The sequence below is a fragment of the Crocodylus porosus genome, unplaced genomic scaffold (assembly GCF_001723895.1).
Source record: "Crocodylus porosus isolate Cpor-Errol unplaced genomic scaffold, CroPor_comp1, whole genome shotgun sequence".
Lineage (NCBI taxonomy): Eukaryota > Metazoa > Chordata > Crocodylia > Crocodylidae > Crocodylus > Crocodylus porosus.
Window position 1 is genome coordinate 5,820,915 of NW_017728915.1, and position 20,045 is coordinate 5,840,959.

The 20,045-nt window shown below is 46.3% G+C and overlaps 2 protein-coding genes across 5 annotated transcripts in view; one reads left to right on the forward strand and one right to left on the reverse strand.

The window, feature by feature from the left end:
• SF3B3 (splicing factor 3b subunit 3) overlaps positions 1–6,715 on the reverse strand; it is a 47,373-nt gene extending 40,658 nt beyond the window's left edge. Inside the window, exons 1-6 of one of the 2 annotated variants that reach the window (XM_019535594.1) lie at positions 6,620–6,715; positions 5,018–5,140; positions 4,276–4,602; positions 3,136–3,308; positions 2,194–2,335; positions 661–773 (exon numbers count right to left, since the gene is read on the reverse strand). In XM_019535594.1, coding sequence (XP_019391139.1) covers positions 661–773; positions 2,194–2,335; positions 3,136–3,308; positions 4,276–4,602; positions 5,018–5,087 — 825 coding nt within the window. In that variant the 5' untranslated portion in view covers positions 5,088–5,140; positions 6,620–6,715. Of the gene's footprint in view, positions 1–660; positions 774–2,193; positions 2,336–3,135; positions 3,309–3,593; positions 3,743–4,275; positions 4,603–5,017; positions 5,141–6,619 lie in introns of those variants that run through there. The other variant, XM_019535595.1, reaches the window with a different exon arrangement.
• A 193-nt stretch (positions 6,716–6,908) lies between these two features.
• The window catches only part of COG4 (component of oligomeric golgi complex 4), a 29,935-nt gene continuing 16,798 nt past the window's right edge, over positions 6,909–20,045 (forward strand). For 2 of the 3 annotated variants that reach the window (XR_002101207.1, XM_019535601.1), the window contains exons 1-8: positions 6,911–7,122; positions 9,067–9,149; positions 10,291–10,405; positions 10,778–10,952; positions 15,644–15,837; positions 16,578–16,683; positions 18,256–18,413; positions 19,107–19,165. Coding sequence is in view for 2 of the 3 variants with exons in the window: in XM_019535601.1 (XP_019391146.1) it covers positions 6,985–7,122; positions 9,067–9,149; positions 10,291–10,405; positions 10,778–10,952; positions 15,644–15,837; positions 16,578–16,683; positions 18,256–18,413; positions 19,107–19,165 (1,028 nt within the window). In the remaining variant the exon portion in view is untranslated. Of the gene's footprint in view, positions 7,123–9,066; positions 9,150–10,290; positions 10,406–10,777; positions 10,953–15,643; positions 15,838–16,577; positions 16,684–18,255; positions 18,414–19,106; positions 19,166–20,045 lie in introns of all 3 variants that reach the window. The other variant, XM_019535603.1, reaches the window with a different exon arrangement.

The window sequence follows — 20,045 nt, forward strand, 5'->3', positions numbered from 1 at the left end:
CCCACCACTGCATGCACTCCGGGGGGAGGGGGGGATGTGCACAGTGTGGGAATGGGTTTCCCACTGTGCACTTGGGTTCCCTGCCTGCTGCCCTCCCCTAACAGCAAGGTAGATCAGGGCTGGGTGGAGAAGCTCCTCGCTGCTGAGAGCCCCGCACCACCCCAGTAAGGCATCCCCTGCCCGCCTGGCAGCAATAGGGGTGGTAGCGTGGGGTTATGCCCCTCGCTGCTGCTGGGCAGGCAGATGGCATCTCGTCATAGCGGCATGGAGCTCCAGCAGTGGCAACAAGCTTCCCTGCCAGGCACGGAACCCCTTTAATTAAAAAAAAAATAAAAAAAATCAGAGAATTTGCTATTTTTAAACAGAGAAAACCAAGATCCCTGCTGATCAGAGTGTAAGGATCTATCTCCAGGGTAAACTTCAGAGAAGAGACATGAATCCAACTCATCACTTCAGACTTTAAACCTCCAAAAAACATCCCCATACAGATTATGTGATTAGCTAGGAAGGCAGGTACCAGCTGGACAGCCTTTCAGTCAGTATGCATTTCTTCCGCAAAAGAAAGCTACCTGGACACCCTTAATGTTAATTAAACTGACAAGAACCTTTTTGTCAAAATAATGCTCATCTAAAGTAGTGTCCAAGCCCCCAGATTCTCACCCTTCTCCTGGGAATGGGACATCTGATATCAGGTTGGTCACCGAAGTTTTTGTAGGTGATGTAGTTTTCAGAACAGATCAGCACACCGCTGGGGCCATCAGAACCACCAGGAACTGTGGGAAGACATGGAAACATTAAAAGAAACGGAGAAAATTTCTCAAATAAAAAGAGGGCCGTTGGCTGGGACGCATCTACCCAAAGTTTTGTTGAAAGGACACACAGCTAGACAATTTCCTTTTTCTGCCTTTTTTTAGTGCATAGTCTGCTTCAGTTGATAGGACAAAGGACATAAGCTTGCCAGAAGATGCTCAGTATTTGTACAAGGCAGAGGCAAATGGAATGACAGGGATCATAACCACCTTATCTAATAGTTTCATTTCCCCCCCAACCTCTACAAGACTAAGGATGTCATCCTCCCACTTTACTTGGCATTGGTGAGGCCACAACTGGAGTACTGCATCCAGTTCTGGGCACTACACTTCAGGAAGGACGTGGAGAAGCTTGAGAGTCCAAAGGAGAGCCACACGTATGGTTAGAGGCATGGAAAGCAGGCCATACAGCAAGAGGCTGAGAGCCATGGGTCTGTTCAGCCTGGAGAAGAGGAGACTCAGAGAGGACTTGGTGGTAGCCTATCAATATATAAAGGGCACATATCAGGGACAGGGAGAACGTCTGTTCACCAGGGCTCTCCAGGTGAAGACTAGGACTAACAGCCATAAATTGCCAGAAGACCATTTTAAATTAGATGCAAGGAAAAACTTCTTTATAACTCAAGTGTACAGGGTCTGAAATAGACTACCCCCAAATTGGTACAATCACCTACTCTGGATATTTTCAAAAAACACCTGGACACTTGCTTTGTTGGGGACCCCAGCAGTCTTTCCTGCCCAAGCGCAGGCTAGACCTGATGATCTTGACAGGTCCCTTCCAGCCCCTAACATTAATGAATCCATTTCCATTAATCAACACAAAACTAAAATGCTAAAGGACTAGCAAGTCGCTAATAATCTATGGGCTGCATTTTACCACAACCGTCAGCCATTATTATAAATCAATAGAAATGCACAAAACGTGAACTATTCCTTGGTAGTACACTTTTCTGCAAACAAAAAGATATAGCTGAGAAGTTAAATTTGCTGGCAATTAAACCAAGGAAAATGAAATCAATTTAGTTTTATTTTCAGGTCCCTCCCCCAACAGTAAATTGGTTTTCCAGGTTTTAATTCATGCTCCTTTTTCTATTATAAAAACTTGTAAGTATTTCTAACCCAGTCAAAATGAACACATTCCTGTGAGAGAGGTCTTAAAGAAACATAAAGGACTCATTTCAGTTTGCAAGCCCACCTCCTAAACACAATTATATTCCAAGTAACACATGAAGACTCCTAGTCCTAAATCTAAACCCAACTAAGAGCATGAAAACTTTTCATATTGCCCCCCTTCCCCAACAGATTCTCTTAAAATCCCAAATGTATTTCTTGTCATTCTTTGTTAGGAGAACAGAAACCACTTCAAGTCTGAGAAAGACAATACCTGTTATGAGGAAATTGCCATGCTCCTCCAAAGGCTCACTGTATTTCCTCACTACATGGTTTAAACCCAGATCTAACTCATAAAATGTCAGTGTCTGCTGAGTGTTAGCTGCTGCTTCTCCAGTTGGGTCATTGTCTGCTTCCTGAAAAAAAAACCCAGCATACAAATAAAGTCAATTACTTTGTCTGTGTATCTGAAAGGAAAATTAATCTGAAGCTTTTGTGAAGTCTGTATAATGGGGACCTGCATCTAAACAAACAGAGCAGCAGCTAAAAAAGCCTCAAATCAAGAGAGACTGAAAACATGCCCCTTCTACTGAAAGAAATGGAAGCTGCAGGAGATCAGCACCTCAACAAAAGCAGCGTTATTAACAGACTGGAGCTAACTGGATAAGTTTATGGTTAAAGGTAGGCACATTAGGAATGCTGGTTACTTGCAAAGAACAGCAGTACATGGCTTACAAAACAACTCTCTTAGGTATGCTGAAAAAAAAAAAATGCTCCCACCTCATCTGCTGAAGTAAGGTCAAGGATGACCTCATCCTTCTGGATGAGAAGGATCATAGTCTGGGACACATTTTACACCTCCACAAAGTCAGTGACAATCACTACAAACAAAAAACTTTCTTTGCTTAAGATTGTTTGTTCACATTCTTCCTCTGAAAATTTAAGACGACATGGCTTCACCTCGGCTAGTTCACAAACAATGCATTTGTATCAGAAGTGTTTTTAGTTGATCAATAAGTGAAGAAACTGCAGGGAAATGTGATCTGAGAACCGCGAATCAAGAGTAGGGGAAGCAAGTGGGAGAGGAAGGCAAAAGAAGCAGTACTAGAATGAAGTGCAAAGCCAAGAGTGGAAAGATGTTATGAAAAATGCACTGAAAAGGGAGGCTAGAAAGGAGGGTGAACAAGCTCAGAGGAAGCAGAAAGAGGAAAGTTACCTCATAGTCCATTTCCAGACAAGCAAACATTGGGTTTTCAAATCCTACATCGACTCCCACCACATGGTAAACCAATGTGTTGGCTTTGTGAGCCTCCAGTGGGGAAGAAATGGTGAGACGGGCAGCAGCATCTCTGTTCAAAATATACACCAGTTTCTGTTTCTCAATGGCACCTGCAGAGAGAGGCACCAGTACATAGAATGCATCAGAGCCTATGCAAGGTGAAAGACAATAGCACCAGCACTGATGCAGCAAACTTTTCTGAACTACATCACTTCTAGTCCTGTCCAGACGTGCTTTTGTTTAATGTTGAACTCCCTACTTTTCATAATTTAAATTTTTCATACACGAGTTGGTAGCTGAGGAATATTCTCGACAAAAGATGCAGCCAGAGAAGGCCAACCATGGTGTGCGAGGAAAGGTACCATATAAAACAAAGGGAGCCATTTCATACATACCCCATAAACCCATAGACATTTCTTGACCGATATGCAGTATATGCATGGAAATACTGAGCAAGTTCTCCCTGGACCATCAACTTGGGTTGCAGTTGAACTATTTAATTAAATGAGCACAAGCAGTTTCCTTTCAATCTGATATGCAATTCTTTCAATTAAAAGAAAGCAGCAAAGTTCTCTCTCAAAGTAATATCTTACCATTTCAATTAATCTAAACGCTTAAACTTTGGGGGCCTGATCAGAAAGGCACAGTATTTTCTCCATGGTTAGTCTCAGAGAAGAGACATGAATTCTTATCATCACCTCAGGCCACTGAAATTGGTTGCACTATGGCAAGGCTGCCTGCATCTCAACTTCCTTTTTCCAAATGTCACCCTCAAAATAGTTTTACTATTTGCCACTAAACAAGATTCTTCTCAAGATCTTGTTGGCCTAATTTTAGAATTCATTTGTGCAATCATGGTTACAGGCAGGAACAATTCTCAAGATCTGGATCTTTGATGGCAAAATTTGGAAATAAAAAAAACTGCCTGCAAGGCATACTTGCTGCTGCAGCTGACAAAGTATGCTGCAAAAGCTATTTTCCTTGAGGTAAGGACAACACAAGTTAATAATTTCAAGGATGTTGTTTCTACCATTCAATCCTTTAAAATGCTGCAACCAGATCCCCAGATTGACTTACTAATCATAACAGCACGACCCTTGGGATCCACAGCCAAATATTGACCAGGAACGATTCTGCGACAGCCACTCTTGCCAAAGGTTTCCTGATGAATCTTTTCAAACACATTCTTGGAGGGTTGGTACTCTAGGATAACAATGCGCCCTGAATCACTGCCAACCACAATGTAGTCTTTGGTTCCACCTGTCAGCCTGAAGGCCATGAGGGAACGAATGACTCCAAATACTTCCACAGTCAGCAAGGTATGAACCTTCCCTGTGTTAGGATCAGGGCGGAGCAATTCCAGGATCTTCCCCCGTGAAACAACAATTTCCTGTTGTTTTGTTCCTAAGAGGCCAAAGCCATGAGAAAAATCAATATCAACATAAGCAAGTGGAAGAATCAAGCAAGGACAAAACGCAATGTTACAATGCTAATACTGTTGCAAACCTGATACTTTATACAGGAGAAAGTCAAAACCACTTAGAATCATTACTGACCAGATATTTCAGTGTTTGGCTGTCTATTTTCAGACAGGAACACGGAGGCACAAAGAGCAAAGTGACTTAACTAAAGCCAACCAAGTCAGTGAAGACAAGGCCTTGAATTACTAAAGTTCCTGGAAGTTCTCAAGACCAGATCTCTCCTCCATTTGCACCTGTTGCTCAACCCAGCTAACACCAGAGCAAAACCTCAGTGAAAAAATAATGCTATATTTAAGTAACTTGTAACAAAAAGACAAAGTCAGAACAACAGACATTACCTGAAAAATTACCATGGATGGCATAGCTGATGCCAGTAGCTCGCTGCAAGGTTAAGTTGTAAAGAAACATGGTGGCGATAAATCTACTTCACTGTGTATGTTTCAGCTTTATTACAGAGTCCACTGCAAATAAACAAAATAGCTATAAATCAGGAATACATCCAATTGCAAAATAGGTTGCATCTATTTAATACTTACTTGCACATTATTTTAATATAACAGAAAAGTGCCAGCAGCTTAATTTTGTCTGCTAAGTCTGCATGAATAATGTCTTACAATGCTTCTGAAAATTGGTATAGCTCATTTGTAAATGAACAATGCATGTCAGCTTTACATATTTCCATATAAAAGGGTTCATGCAAAATGTCCTAATTTAACATAGAAATACATGCTTAAAGTCATTTTTTGCATAGATGCAATTTTCCTTTCACTTTTATGAGAGTCAATGTATCAGGTTTTGCAGGCAAATAAATGTGTGCAATAAGCCCATACTGCATAGGTTATGGTCTGCTGCTATGGTCTTCCAAACAGTGTTACAACGCTTTCTCAGTCCAGGATCCCTGTTCACTTTAATTCCATTTAGCCTTACTTGTGAGGGTTTAACCCATGAGGTTAGTGGTAAAGTGAGCTCCTGCTTTGCAGTAATTTATCTGAAAGACCTGACAGGAAGATATAATAAAGCAAGGTTTCACTTTTAGTCTCATCAATTTTTATACCCTTGCCTGTACAAGAGGGATGAATTATGGATTACAACCCAGGACACAGAGCCAGCAGTACAGCACAACCTCCTCCTCCATGAACAGGCAAACTGCTATGCTCACTAGTGAAGTTTGCTCTTAATTAAAACAGGAGGAAGTTACACCACTTCATCCTGCCTCCCCTTCAGAGCCTGAAGCAGTGCAATGAAAGGTGTGGCTGGCAATTAAACAATGAAATCAGGGAAACCCTGCATGAAAGACATGCTCTGAAGCTGAGGAATAAAAATGACAACACTGAACAAATAAAGCAGGTCCACTTCTGTCTGCAGGTCCGTTCTCTATGACTGTCACCCGCACTGCCCTTAACAGAATTATATGGAAAAAATGGAGAAACATTTCTAGGCTGCCCTGGGCATGTTCCACCTCCACGAGCCCTGAGCCCCACTTCCCCACAAGCAGTGAAACTTCCTGCCCAAGCAGATGCTTCCCCCAGAGACTGGTACGACAGTGACAGCGGCTCCCAGAAACTGCCCAGGCAACTGCGCCCCTGACATCCTACGTCGGAACAGGCGAGCCGGCCTTGGAACAAGTCTCTAAGCCGTGCACCTCCTCCCTGGGAACGCGGCGCCGGGGCACGTGGAGGCCGCGACCCGCACGCGGGGGAGAGTCCCGGAGCCGCACGAAGGGCGTAGAGGCGCGGCGGGGTTGGGGCAGTCCCAGCGGGGCGCAGTTAGGGTGCCCGGGGGCCACCAGGCCGGAGAAGGCAACCGCGCCGCCTCTTCCCGCCCAGGCCGCGGCGCAGCCTTCGCTGCCGCCGGCGGGGGAAGAAATAGTACTGAGGCTGAGCCCGGCCCGGCGCGCGCTGCCTGCCCCGGCGCGAGATGGCGGCAACGGCGGCTCCTACCGGGCGGATGGCGACAGATGGCGGCCGCGCGTCTCCCCTAGGCCGCGAGCCCACGGAGCCGCTTCGCCATGAGTCCTACCCGCGCGCTCTGCTGCCCCGTCCCCCGCCGGGGCCTTACTCAGCCGACGCGAGCGACGCGCAGCTGCCCTCGCATCGCCTGACCTCACCGATTAAAGGACCCCGTGAGTATCGTGCGCCCGGCTCTGACTCCGCCGCACGCGCTCCTGCCTGGGGACGCTCGCTCGGCCAAGCCAAACATGAGAAGGCCACGCAACGCTGCTCAGGCACCTTGGGGGCAGCCCCAACGGCCGCTCAGACCCCCGCTGGGGCTTTTGATTTCCCGGAAGTGACGTCCCTGGTCAAAGATGGCTGCGGCTGCTGGTCTGGCTCTGAGGACGGCAGGCGCGGATGGTAGCAGTTCGTGCTTGTCTATGGAGCGGATCCGGGCGCTCACCGACCTGCGGGAGCTGGAGGCTGCCTACGGCTGTTTGTGCGCAGAGGAGGTGGGGCCGGGCCGGCTCGCGCCGTCCCGCTGCTCTGGGCCGGGGGGGGGGACGCATCCAAATTAACACCTTGCCTTGGGCTGGAATTAGAAGCGGGAGAGTGGAGTGATTCAGCTGTGCCGCACAGCTTAGTCACTGTTCACTTAAGTGGGCAAAATAAGTCTTGCGTTGCTCAGCGTGAGTCTGTGGAGTAGCAGCAGTGCCGGGTCTTCCCCTGTCTAGATGGCTCTGGAGCAGCAGGGAAAGCTGGGATTTCCGCTGCTCAGTTAGCCGCAGGGTCTGGTTATGCAAGGAAGCACTTTTGCCTGCTGCCCCAAACCCACAGTGCAGGTCTGGGGCAGTGGGGAAAGAAGTTTTCCCTTGCCAGTCAGCCCCAAGCAAGGTAAGTGCTACAAGGTAAGAGGTGCCCACTGCAATGAAGCATCAGAGTCTGTTACTACCTTTTGTTGTGCTACTGATTCTCTTATCAGGTGGTGCAAGAAGGGCAAGGATGTCTATTCTGCATTTATACTGCCTTAAAAAAAAATTGAAGGTGATACAAATGAGAAATCTGATGGCATCTGTTTCCACTCTTGGATCAGCCAGGGTTAATTTAAATTAATTGCTGTTACTTGCCATTAAGCCTTGTGTGCAAACAACTCTTGGAATGAATGTTTTGGAGGAAAGAAAAACCCAACATACAGGGGAAAGAAGACACTTCAGAAAGAGTCCCACACCACATTTATGGTTTTTCAGTGCAAACTAGCAAGCTGATGCCTCACTCAGTGCAAATCCAGTTTTGTCTTCCTTCAAAAACAAGACCTTCTGTTTTGCTTGTGAAAACAAACTGGAGTAAAACAACTTACCAGGACTGTTCTTGTGTGTTAGAATATAGGAAGAACCACAATTCCATCCATTTTCTGGCCTAAAAAAGCATTTGGATATAACTTGGTGGCATAACATAAAGCAAGAGTGTTCAACCTCCAGCCTGTGGGCCAGTTCTGGCCTGTGGCACTATGTCATTTGGTCTCTGGGCCTCCCCACAGGTCTGGAAACTTGGTGATAGGGGAATGCTGGTACCACTCCCCTGCAGCCACATTTCTGCAGCCACAAAGAGCCCTGGGCCCTGCGTGCTGGATCCAGTGCTTGATCCGAGCAGACAGAGTAGACCAGAGGGTGTGGCAGTCTTGGGGTCTAGTCCTAGTGTGGGGGGCTTGGACAGGGTGGTGGTGGGCCAACAGGACTCAATCCTGGCTCATGGGGGTGAGAGGGGACAGTGTTGGGCTCCCAGGACCCAATCCTTGCATGCAGGGGGTTGTGCCAGCCCCCTGGGACTCGATCCCAGTGTGCAGGAGGTGAAAGGGGGCAGCACTGGTCCCCCAGGACCCAGTCCCAGCATGTAGAGCATGGTGGTGGGGTCACTTATCTGGCCTGGGGGGCCAAAAGGTGGAGCACCTCTCTCCTCTGCTTCCCCGTGTCATAATGGCAAAGCGTCTAACAAGAAAAGTTAGATGTCTCTGCTAGAGCTTCATTAGCTGGCTGTAAAACTCTGTAGCAATCTTTTACAGGCTTCTTGCCCTCAGCCTTGACAGACTGAGTATCCTGTCTGTGCAACATTCGCATTTTTCTTAACTTTGGAGCATACTATTGTACTCTGATCTTTTCTTATAAACAGTTAAGTCAAGAACATCTTTGGCATGGAGAGGCAATATAGGAATGGATTTTTTTCAATATTGCATGATAGAGGTTTCAAAACTGACCCTTGAAATTAGACTGGAGTGAAAATGTAACCAGATTAAGATGGAACACTGGGGCTTTTGACAGACTGTGTTATTAGTTGAGTTTTCAGAAGCCCTCTTTGGTGTGTACTCCTACATTGATGCTGAGGGTTTGCTTCTAAGGTAGTGACATTAATGATTGGCCAGGAAGTGTCATAAAGTGACATAGGACTACTTTGTTTTTCAGAAAGTGGTGGAGGAAGAGCTGGAGGCCCTCTTGGAACAACAGGGTACCATAGAGAACAAGATGGTTGCTCTTCATCGCATGGGGTTAGTAAACATTTCAGTCCTTCTTCAGTGACAATACCCTGCTTTTTATTCAGTTTTTTTGTATTTTGGGGGGGGAAAAAGGCCTAGATTCAAATGCGTATGTAGTTTTTCCTTCTTGTTTTAAATTCTTATATGCTGTTACCATATATTGTTCAGCAGCTGCTTCATTCTGCCATAAATGCAGGTGTATTTTTTTTTCACGACTGAGTAAATCAGTTTTCCTTTAAAGAGTGCTTTGACATGAAAGATGCCATAGACTATTCTTTTCTTTGAGTCACCTGTGATACATGAAGGTAATGGTACTTGCAGCTCTCCTAGGATGTCAAAAATGAGCTGTCATTCCCAGTAAGTATTGTTAGTATTAGGCTTTAGCACTAACATCTCATTTATCTGAATGTGAACAATGTGCCCCTTCAAATATGTTGTTTCGGTTGTCTGTAGATTTGGACATATACAAATCTAGTTGCAGAGTTCAATGCATAGGTTATTTCTACAATCATAAGGCTTGGAGCCTTGTATTTAATAAAAGTTTGGTTTCTAGAGCACAAAATGACACTTCCTGCCCTAAAAAAGGACAATCTTATACATCTACAGCAAAAGCTGTGTTAACCGGCACTTGATTAGCTGGAAGACTCTATTAACCGGCATCCAAGGGACGCGGCAAAAGCGAAACCAGAAGTACCACTTCTGGGGGACTTCCTGTTTTACTGCCACAAGCTGAGCTTTTCTTTGCCACTTTTTCAACCCATGGCCCAGGGCAAAGCAGCCTGCGCAGGGGCCCTCCCTGTCCCCCGGCACACTGCTAGGGAGTGCACCAGATGGTGCACATGTGATTAACTGGAATATTTGATTAACCTGCATCTCCCATTCCTGGGGGATGCCGGATAACAAAGCTTTTACTGCAGTTCCTTTCACCTCTTCATTGCTAGTAAGAGGGAAGTTAGGTAGATAGGACCTTTGGTGCTGCTATCTTCCAGATAAGACTCTTGGATCTGGCTTTTAACTCCTGTCAAAGAACATGACAGTGGCACGAGTTGAAAGACTGGTGCTGGCAGGCACAAGATGGGGGATTATGTATAATGCCTTGCTGCTTCAGATTTGCTTTTCTTGTGTATCACCTGTTATCTGTATGTGTTTCCAGCCCCAACCTGCAACTGATTGAGGGGGATACCAGGCAGTTGGCTGGGATGATCACTTTCACCTGGAATCTGGCTGAGAATGTCAGCAGCAAAGTCCGGCAGCTTGATCTTGCCAAGGTAACTAGACAGATTGGGAGCTCTGTAATACTAGAGACTGGAGATTTCGGTGTGCAGAGTAGCCCCTGTGATTTCTGTAGGCTATTCTTTCCTAATAAAGGCGAGAACTATAATCTGGTTCTATATGCTGTACCCCTGAGTTCCAACCTAATTTTGGGATTCTCATGATTTCTCAAGTCATCAGCTACCTAGGGAGGCCAAGTTGCTCACCCAGTACCCTGCTGACCTTGGAGTCCTGTCTGGGACAAGGTGTTTATAACCCCTCACTCCATGGCTCACATCTTTCTTTCCCTTTGGCTATATTGTCTTTTCTGTATAGCTCTCTTTTCTAGTCCAGCTAGGTGAAGGAAATCTCAACTGTTATTCTTGCAGAACCGCCTCTATCAGGCTATCCAGAGAGCAGATGACATCTTGGACCTGAAGTTCTGCATGGATGGGGTTCAAACAGCTCTGCGAAATGAAGATTATGAGCAAGCAGCAGCTCACATCCACCGCTACTTGTCTCTGGACAAGTCGGTCATTGAGCTCAGTCGACAGGGCAAGGAGGGTAGGTAATACCCTTGCATTGGTATTGGGGGTGTGGCTGTTTAGTCAGGTAAATTGAGGGCTCGTGCTTTTAGAGGTTATGACACATAACAGGGCTGGATAACTTGGATCCAAAGAGTGTGTTAAGAAAAGATATTATTACTAAATGAGTTTGGCAGCTATGTCAGGTTATGGTTTTATGTGGAAATGTCTGGGTGAATACTTTTGTGAGGAGCTAACCATCCTAGCTTCAACTCTGAAATGAAGCAAATTTAAAATTGGAGTGTTTTTGATGCACTTATGTGCATGAGCCTGTAGTGATACAGTTAAAGCATAACCTTTCCTGCCACTCCCCCCCACCCCCCCACTTTTGAAGTCATGACTAGTATGTGTTTTTTCCATACTCTAAAGTAGTGTGATTTTTATGGTTTGTTTGGAACCAAATAAAGGCTGAGTTATAAATGGAACAATATTGTGAATCACTGCTTTTATAGCACTGATATCTGGCTCCTGGATTGGAGGCATGATTTTACTACTCTGTTTCATCCTAACTTCCCTTTGTTGTGAATAGCCTTAGTATCTGCCAGTTCTTTCCCCAGGAACTATCAGAATAAGATTAATTTCGTCAGATTTTCTGCTTCTCCCATGGTTCTGAATATCAGCAGCAAAATATATCAAAGTAGGGTCAGTTTTGTAACATGGATGGTTGGAGAAAGGTCTGAGCAGCAGAAATGCTGAAGCTCTCCTGTGCAGTTCTTGGTAATAAAAACCTTTCGGATGTGACGCTGCAAATCAGAAGGGCTCAAGACTCCACAGTGTTTATGTTTTTATTTTGTTTATAAATTGAATCTAGTACAGGACAGAAATGAATACGTTAGTGTTCTACTCATCTGGGAAAACGTCTTATTGAGCATTAAATCAAGCCTTATTGATTTAATAAGGCCTGATAGAGGCGGTTCTGCAAGAATAACAGTTGAGATTTCCAAACCTGTGGGCCAGTACCAGGCTGTGAAGGGTTGGCTGCCAGTCCGGAAGTGACCAGCATACTGTGGACCAGCAGCCAACCATTGGCATACTGGCATATTTGTAGACCAGCAGCCAAACATTTCCAGTCTGCAGTATGCTGGTCTGTGGTCCCTTCTGGTGCATGGTCTAAAAAGGTTGGAAACCACTGCTGTATAGTATCATGCTTGAGCACTGGTTGGCAAAGAGTGTTACTTAACAGTACAACTACCTCAACTTCTGTTTGCTAAATAGTGGTATTGGTGTATTGGAGGACAGGCATCTTTTTTTTTTGTTTTTGTTTTTTTTCATACTTTTAGACACAGAGTGGTCACTGGATTGGAGCAAGTGACTTCCTGAAGAGTCTGGATGAATTTAACCAGCAGTGAAACATAATGGGTCTTTCAGTTGACAGCAGCCTTATTGTCCCAGAGATTAGGCACACCATTGAGTTCCATTGGAGTATCATTGGAGTGTGCAGAATGCCCCTTCAGGGTGGATACTGGAGCATGGGCCAGTAACTAAGAGCTGAAGGAACTAATTACATGTATTCGCAAGAGCTTGGCAACTCTTTTAAGATTTAAGACTTTTGGGTAGGGGGTTCTAATAATCTTAGTGTGATACCTTCTGAGTTTGTATACATAATGTATATGCCTACTCCTTTATAGCCTTTAGGTTTCAGGTTCTGGGAGGCATTTGGGGATCAAAAAAATGAGTTGAGTGCCTTTCCCTTCTTTGGCTTTGACCTCCGAACTGCTGTTTTGGAACTGTACATACTCTGCCATGAGACCAGGGCAGTTGGTGTTCTCAGTCCCGGCACCTACAGGAGGAGGCCTCAAATGCCTCTACACAAATGCTCGAAGCCTGGGGAAAAAGCAGGAGAATCTCGCCCTCCTGCTAGCTAGCAAAAACCCAGACCTAGTGGGGCTCATGGAAACCTGGTGGGATTCTACTCATGACTGGGCAGTGGACATGGAGGGATACAGGCTGCACAGCCAAGATAGAGCAGGAAAAAGAGGTGAGGGTGTAGCACTATATGTCAAAGAGCAATACACATCCTCACTGATTGGGATGGAGTCAGAGGAGGGGCAAAACGAGGTGCTCTGGGTAAGAATGCAAGGGGAGCTTGGGGAAAGGGGCTTGATAGTGGGCATCTACTACAGACCACCTCACCAGGGGGATGAGCTGGCCCTGGAATTCTCAGGTCAGCTCATAGAGGCTGTAAAGGGATGTGGTTGTCATGGGGGACCTAAACTACCCAGACATCTGGGAGGAGCAGTCAGCCAGGTCTGACTGCTCACGTAGGTTCCTTGCTGGGATACAGGACCTCTACCTAACCCAGGAGGTGCGTAGTCCCACCAGGGGAAATGCCTTGCTAGACTTGGTCCTGGCCACAGGCAGCGACCTGATGAGGGGTCTGCAGGTACTTGACCACCTGGGCAACAGTGATTATTGCCTGCTGGAATTTACTATCCAGTGCAGGGTGGGGAAAGCAAGCAGCAAGGTAGAGGACCTCAACTTCAGGAGGGCCAACTTCCGTAAGCTAAGAAGGTTAGTAGGAGAGGCATTGGGGTCTCGGAGCTTCAGTGAGATGGGAGTCCAAGCCGGGTGGTTATTCCTCAAGGAGACAATCCTCTGAGCTCAAGGGGGGTCAGTCCCAATGCGCACCAAGGGGGGCAGAAGTTCTAAGAACCCCCCCCATGGCTCGGCGAAGGCATCCAGAGGTGCTTGAGGGCAAAAGAGGAGGCGTACAAAGAGTGGAAGCAAGGGGCTATCACCAAGGAGAATTACACCTTTGTTGCTCAGGACTGCAGGGAGGCTGTTGGAAGGCCAAGGCAGAGATGGAGCTAGAGCTAGCGACCAGAATTAAGGATAATAAAAAGTCCTTTTTCAAATGCATAGGAAGTAAGAAGAAGGTACCAGGTAACGTGGAGGCTCTACAGGATAGGCTTGGCAAGCTGGTGATTGTGGCAAATGAAAAGGTTGACCTTTTTAACAAATTCTTTGACTCCATATTTCTGAACAGGGACCGGGACATCTCCTCCCTCCCCACCCCCAAAAAAAAAAATTAAAAAAAATTGCGGATGGACCCAGGGGAGGCACCGCCATGCCTAGGGTCAAGGATGACCTAGTTAGGTAATTTTTGGAGGGGCTGGACATGTTTAAATCAATAGGTCCAGATGATCTTCACCTGAGGGTGCTGAGGGAATTGGTGGGGGTCATAGTGGGGCCCCTGGCATGGCTCTATGAGCACTTGTGGAGAGTGGCCAGGTACTGGAGGATTGGAAAAGGGCTGCTGTGGTCCCCATTTACAAGAAGGGGAAAAAGGAGGATCACGGCAATTATAGGCCAGTCAGTCTTACCTCTGTCCTAGGGAAGACCTTTGAGAAAATTATCAAGGAGCACATCTACAGGGGAGGTAATACTCAGGGCCAACCAACATGAGTTCACTGAGGGCACGTCCTGCCTGACTAACCTAGTTTCTTTTTATGATCAGGTCACAAAGTCTCTGGATGAGGATGTTGGGGTGGATGTTGTCTTCCTGGACTTTAAGAAGGCCTTTGACACAGTTTCCTACCACATTCTCTTAAAAAAAAGCTAGATGACTGGCACTGATGCCTACATAGTCAGATGGGTGGCAACTTAGCTAGATGGTCGCACCCAGAGAGAAGTGGTGGACGGGTCGTTTTTGACCTGGAGGGATGTGAGCAGTGGAGTCCCTCAGGGCTTGTACTGTTCAATATCTTTATCAGGGATCTTGATATGGGTGTGGAATGCATGTTGTCCAAATTTGCTGATGACACCGAGTTGTCGGGTGAGGTGGGCAAGCTGGAGGGGAGGGACAGAATCCAGCTAGATCTAGATAAATTACAGAGGTGGGTAGATGAGAATAGGATGGAATTCAGTGCAGACAAGTGCAAGGTGCTGCATCTAGGGAGAAGGAACCAGCAACACGCGTATAGGCTGGGGAACACCCTTCTTGTCAACACGGTGGCAAAAAGGGATCTTGGAGTCACTGTTGACTCTGGGATGAACATGAGCCGCCAATGCGAGGAAGTGGTCAGTAAGGCTAACTGCACCTTGTTGTGCATCTACAGATGCATCACAAGCAGGTCCAGGGAGGTGATCCTTCCCCTCTATGCAGCATTGGTCAGGCCACAGTTGGAGTACTGCGTCCAATTCTGGGCACCACACTTCAAGAGGGATGTGGCTAGCATTGAGAGGGTCCAGAGGAGGGCCATTTGCATGGTCAAGGGGCAGTGAGGCAGGCCCTACGAAGGGAAGCTAAAGGGCCTGAACCTATTCAGCCTCCAAAAGAGAAGGCTGAGAGGGGATCTGGTGGCCATTTACAAACTCACCATGAGGGACCAGGGGGAACTGGGATAGGCTCTGTTCCCCGTGGCACCACCTGTGGTTACTAGGAATAATGGCCACAAATTGTTAGACAGAAGGTTCAGGCTGGACTTCAGGAGACATTACTTTACAGTTAGGGCTGCCAGGCTCTGGAATGGGCTCTCAAGGGAGGTGGTACTCTCTCCTACCTTGGAGGTCTTCAAGAGAAGGCTGGACAGATAGTTGGCTGGGGTGAAATGACCCTGGTACTTGTTCCTGCCCGGGGCAGGGGGTCGGACCTGATGATCTGTTTACATCCCTTCTGACCCTAAGCACTATGCTACTATGATTTCTGTATCTTGTCTCACTTGGGAACAGGCAGCATAATTGATGCCAACCTGAAGCTCCTGCAGGAGGCAGAGCAGCGTTTGAAGACTATTGTAACTGAGAAATTTGACATAGCTATGAAGCAGGGAGATCTGCCACAGGTGGAGCGTTTCTTCAAGATCTTCCCTCTGCTGGGCTTACATGAGGAGGGGCTGAGCAAGTTCTCTGAGTACCTTTGCAAACAGGTAACGTGCCTTGCAGGACCAGCGTGATTGGGTTGGCCTGAGTACTTCAGGAGAGCAAGCCCTGACCTCCTCCACTGACTGACACAGGGTGTTGAGAAAGGAGATCTTGGCCCCAGGATGTTTAATCTCTGAAACAAACCCAGTTCTTTTCAATTTTTTTCTGTCTGTGCTACAAGGTATAGGCTTTTGGCATTTGATTACATTCTCTGCTATCCAATCTCTGACTTGTCCATCCTTCAGTTGGACACTGATCCCTTTCACAAGCACCCTGCAGCTTGTCCTCAAGCCCTGGGCAATGTGGTCTGTCTACATTTGCCTGAAATTCTGGGTTCCCAGCAGCTGAACAGAGACATACTGTGAAACAATTCCTTTTTCTACAGTGTTGCTTGGGCTATAAGAGACTTCACATATGGTGGGGGCGTATTTGCTAGGTTTCCTGTCGCTTTCATCACTAATGAGATGTGCAGCTGCTGGAGCTGGTCCTATAGAAGCACATCACATTTGTGTAGCCCAGCGCATTCTGCTGTGCTTTGTTTAAGATTTAAACTGTTCTCTCTGCTGTCTGACATCTGCTTTGGAAACTTGGTGTTGCTTTCCTCAGGAGGGATATAGCAGTAGTTGTGCACAGAGGGAAATGGGTAAAAGGGAAGGGTTGCATGGGGCAGTTAGATAGCTGTCCCCTTGGTAAGGGTAGAGCTGTGATAGAACAATACCAATTGACTGCTTTCACCATGGTTTAGGTTGCCAACAAAGCAGAGGAGAACCTGTTGTTGGTGATGGGAACAGACATGAGTGACCGTCGGGCCGCAGTTATCTTTGCAGACACACTGACACTCCTCTTTGAAGGTAATTCCTTCCCTGCTTGGCAAATATCTCAACTGGTTGGTAGGCTGAAAATAATTTTTGCTGAAGATGAAGAGGGACCTAGAGAGGTTTAGAAAGGGACCTAGAGAGGTTGTGCAATTTCCATCTTTGGAAGTTTTAAAGTGCATGTTAAACAAACACTTGGTTTAGACAGCGATGAGAATGGGATTGGACTAGGGAACTACCTGAGGTCACATCCATCCCTTTTTTTCTGTGATTCAGAGTTGGCCAGATGACTTGCATGCTTTTATTTGTGGTGGCAAGAGAAGAGAACAGCTTTGTTTCCCTTTTTTACTGCTAGAATTGAATCTGAAGCAGTGATCTGATTGCTTTGTTTCTGGCCAGGAGAGCATTAGGACTTACCTTTGTCTGGCTGGAGATGGACTGAAAAGGACCAGTAGGCTTCCTTTCCTTATGGGCATGGCTTCTCATGCAACCTATCTTGCCCAGCTTAAAGGACTGAACCAGAGCATAACTGTGAGAGACATAAGTTCTGCCTTAGATGATTCTCTGCGGTTGATGGATCTTAGGAGAAGGGACTTGAAACTTCCCCTTTCCCTTCCTGCTCTTTATTCTCTTCAGATAAATTGGTTAGTCCCTGAAGCCTCCAGGCGTATAGCTCCCCAGCTTCGTCTGGCCATGTGAACAAATCCCTGCCCATAAGGCCAAACAGCTGCTCTCTCTCCCCTTTTATGACTCTTTGGAGAGATGGAGAGGAGCAGAGCAGCTTGTGCTCTCTGAAAATGAGGAAGGGGGGTGCATGTTGGGAATTCCACACCAGGGGAAGGAATAAAGCTTCCCACAGTGGTCAGTCATTGCCTCTGTTGTCATTCTAGACTGTGCTGCTACCAGATCACTCTCCCGTGCTCAGACCTCCCCTGTGCTTTCACCCTGTTGAAAGCCCACAGGATGCATCTTCAAGGCAATAGTACCAGGCACAGGGGGAAATGTGTTACAGGGTGTTGGAGCTGATGGCTGTTGTGAAGGAAATGAACATGAAGATGTATCTTCTTGTGGCTGAGTCTTTGCCTCAAAGAGGTCTTCCTTTGGCTGGTGGCTCTCTGGAAACAGAATAGGAGTGGAATTTGCCTTGGGATGAGATTCCCAGGGTGTAAATTTATAGTGTGATAGGTGAGGGGGTATTGAAGCTGGACTTGGAAGAGGTTTAATCTCTGGTTGGACTTAAGTGATGATTTAGGAGCTGCAAGTTCATTGTGTGAAAAGCTTTCCACCTGCAGATTATGGCATGGGTTACCTGTATCCTGTGTTGCTTGGATTGCATTGTAGCTTCCACAGGGTGGCTGAAAGTTCTATGAAGGGGGAGAGGATGGAGGCATAATACTAGGGCAGGAGAGAGCATTGCAAAATGAAGGGGTGGGTAATACCTTGAGGATCCCATTTGAGATTCTGAGCTGCTGCTTTGGGGAAGTGATGACTACTCTTGCTCAGGCCTTTTGTTGGGATCCTACAATCCAGGGCTTAGTCAAGATGTGACGAGGCTTTTTCCGGTCTTTCTGCTATGAGTAAACAGTCTTACTGTGTGTCTTTCTGCAGGAATAGCTCGCATTGTGGAGACCCACCAGCCCATCGTGGAGACCTATTATGGGTTGGGGAGACTGTACACCCTGATTAAACACCTACAAGTGGAATGTGACCGGCAAGTGGAGAATGTGGTGGACAAGTTCATCAAGCAGAGGGACTATCACCGGCAGGTAAGCATGACTTGCAATGTAGGCAACACAGCCAAAAGCCAGCTCTGTGCATCTTTCCTAGCTGTGATCCTCTAACATCTCATAATCGTGTACAAGGACAGTGAGTGATAAGGACTCAGTCACTACATCTTAGGAAGCCTGGTCCCATGATCTTGATGCCTCACTTTGCAGACCAGTAAGCCTTGCATGCTGGAGAGGCAGCAATGCTCAGCTTTGAGAGTCATTGGAGACAACCTTGTATTAATCTATAACCATAATGATGGGTTACACTGGGGGAATGGGGTGGAGGGGTGCTTTTGCATGGAAGGAAAGTGGCTGTCTGAAGTGATAGTAGAGGAAACAGATGATCCTTTGGAGAGTGAAGAGCACTAGCAGCAGCTTTTAACTCTTGTTTACAAAGCAGAGCAGGATTTGGTATGAACATAACCAATATCATAGGGTGTATTTAGTTATAATGTGCCATTGGCTCCCTCCTGGCACCATTCTCCAACAGCCATGTTGTAGTTTGCTCTCCCTGTTGGACACCATGGATGCTGTCATGACTAGAACCCTGCACTAAGTTCTGTTGCTGGAGGACTAGTGCAGAAGCTTGAGCTTTCCTAAGCAGCTCTTCAGCAATGTAGGACCTGGCAAGGTGGCTAACACAAAGTTAAAGGAGAATGTTATGATGGCTTTTTGTTTTCATAATTGCAGTTCCAGCAGGTTCAGAACAGCATGATGAGAAGTTCTGCTACAGAAAAAATTGAACCAAGGTACGTCAAATAAGCTACCTGTTCTTTTCCTTTCCATTGTTAATCCAGTGTTAATGCTGTTTAGCATTTAGATGGCTCTTTCCATCATCCAGTTGTCTTACTGTCACCAAAGCATAAAATATTATTAGGGTCCCTCTTTATTGCCCCTTTATAATCTATCAAAGCAATCTCTGCGCTGCTTTATTACATGGTATCAGAGTTCGGACTTCCCTGATAAACTGAGTATGACCATACAGAAGGCTGAACCCTGACCTGCAGCTCTCTCAGCCTCTCTTGATGGGGAAAGGTGGTGACTCTTAGCGATATTTAGACCTCTTCACAGAAAATGTTACCAAGATTTGTTTAACAAAATATATTGGGTTTTTCCTGCAATCATGACTTGCGCGCCACATGCACTGTACATTATTAGCAGTTAACTAATGCGCTCTAGTTTTTGTCTTTTGAATTGGGGCACGTTAGCTATTTTGGGGTGCTTGTTATGACTCTGGTTAAGACTGACTGTGGCTCCCACGCCAGTCAGGCCTGAGTTTCACTGCTTCTGTTATATCATCCCTGTTTTACAGGTGGAGAAACTGAAACATCATAAGATAAGGTGACTCCTGCATGACCACTCGACAGCTGAGTTGGGACTCGGCTCTATGTTTGGTCTGTGAACTATCTGCATTGTCAGACAAGGTTCTTTGGGTAAATGTGGTATCTTCTATTAGACCAATTAAATAGTTGGAAAAATTGTTCTTTGCAATCTTTCAGGCACAAATGCCCTTCAGGCATAGGAAGAGTCTGTTCATGTTTTGTGTGGTCTCCTGGGTAGAATAGAAGCCAAAATGCAGGTCTGTAAAAATGCAAATGTGTGGCAATGAGGATAAGAGGTGATGGGAGA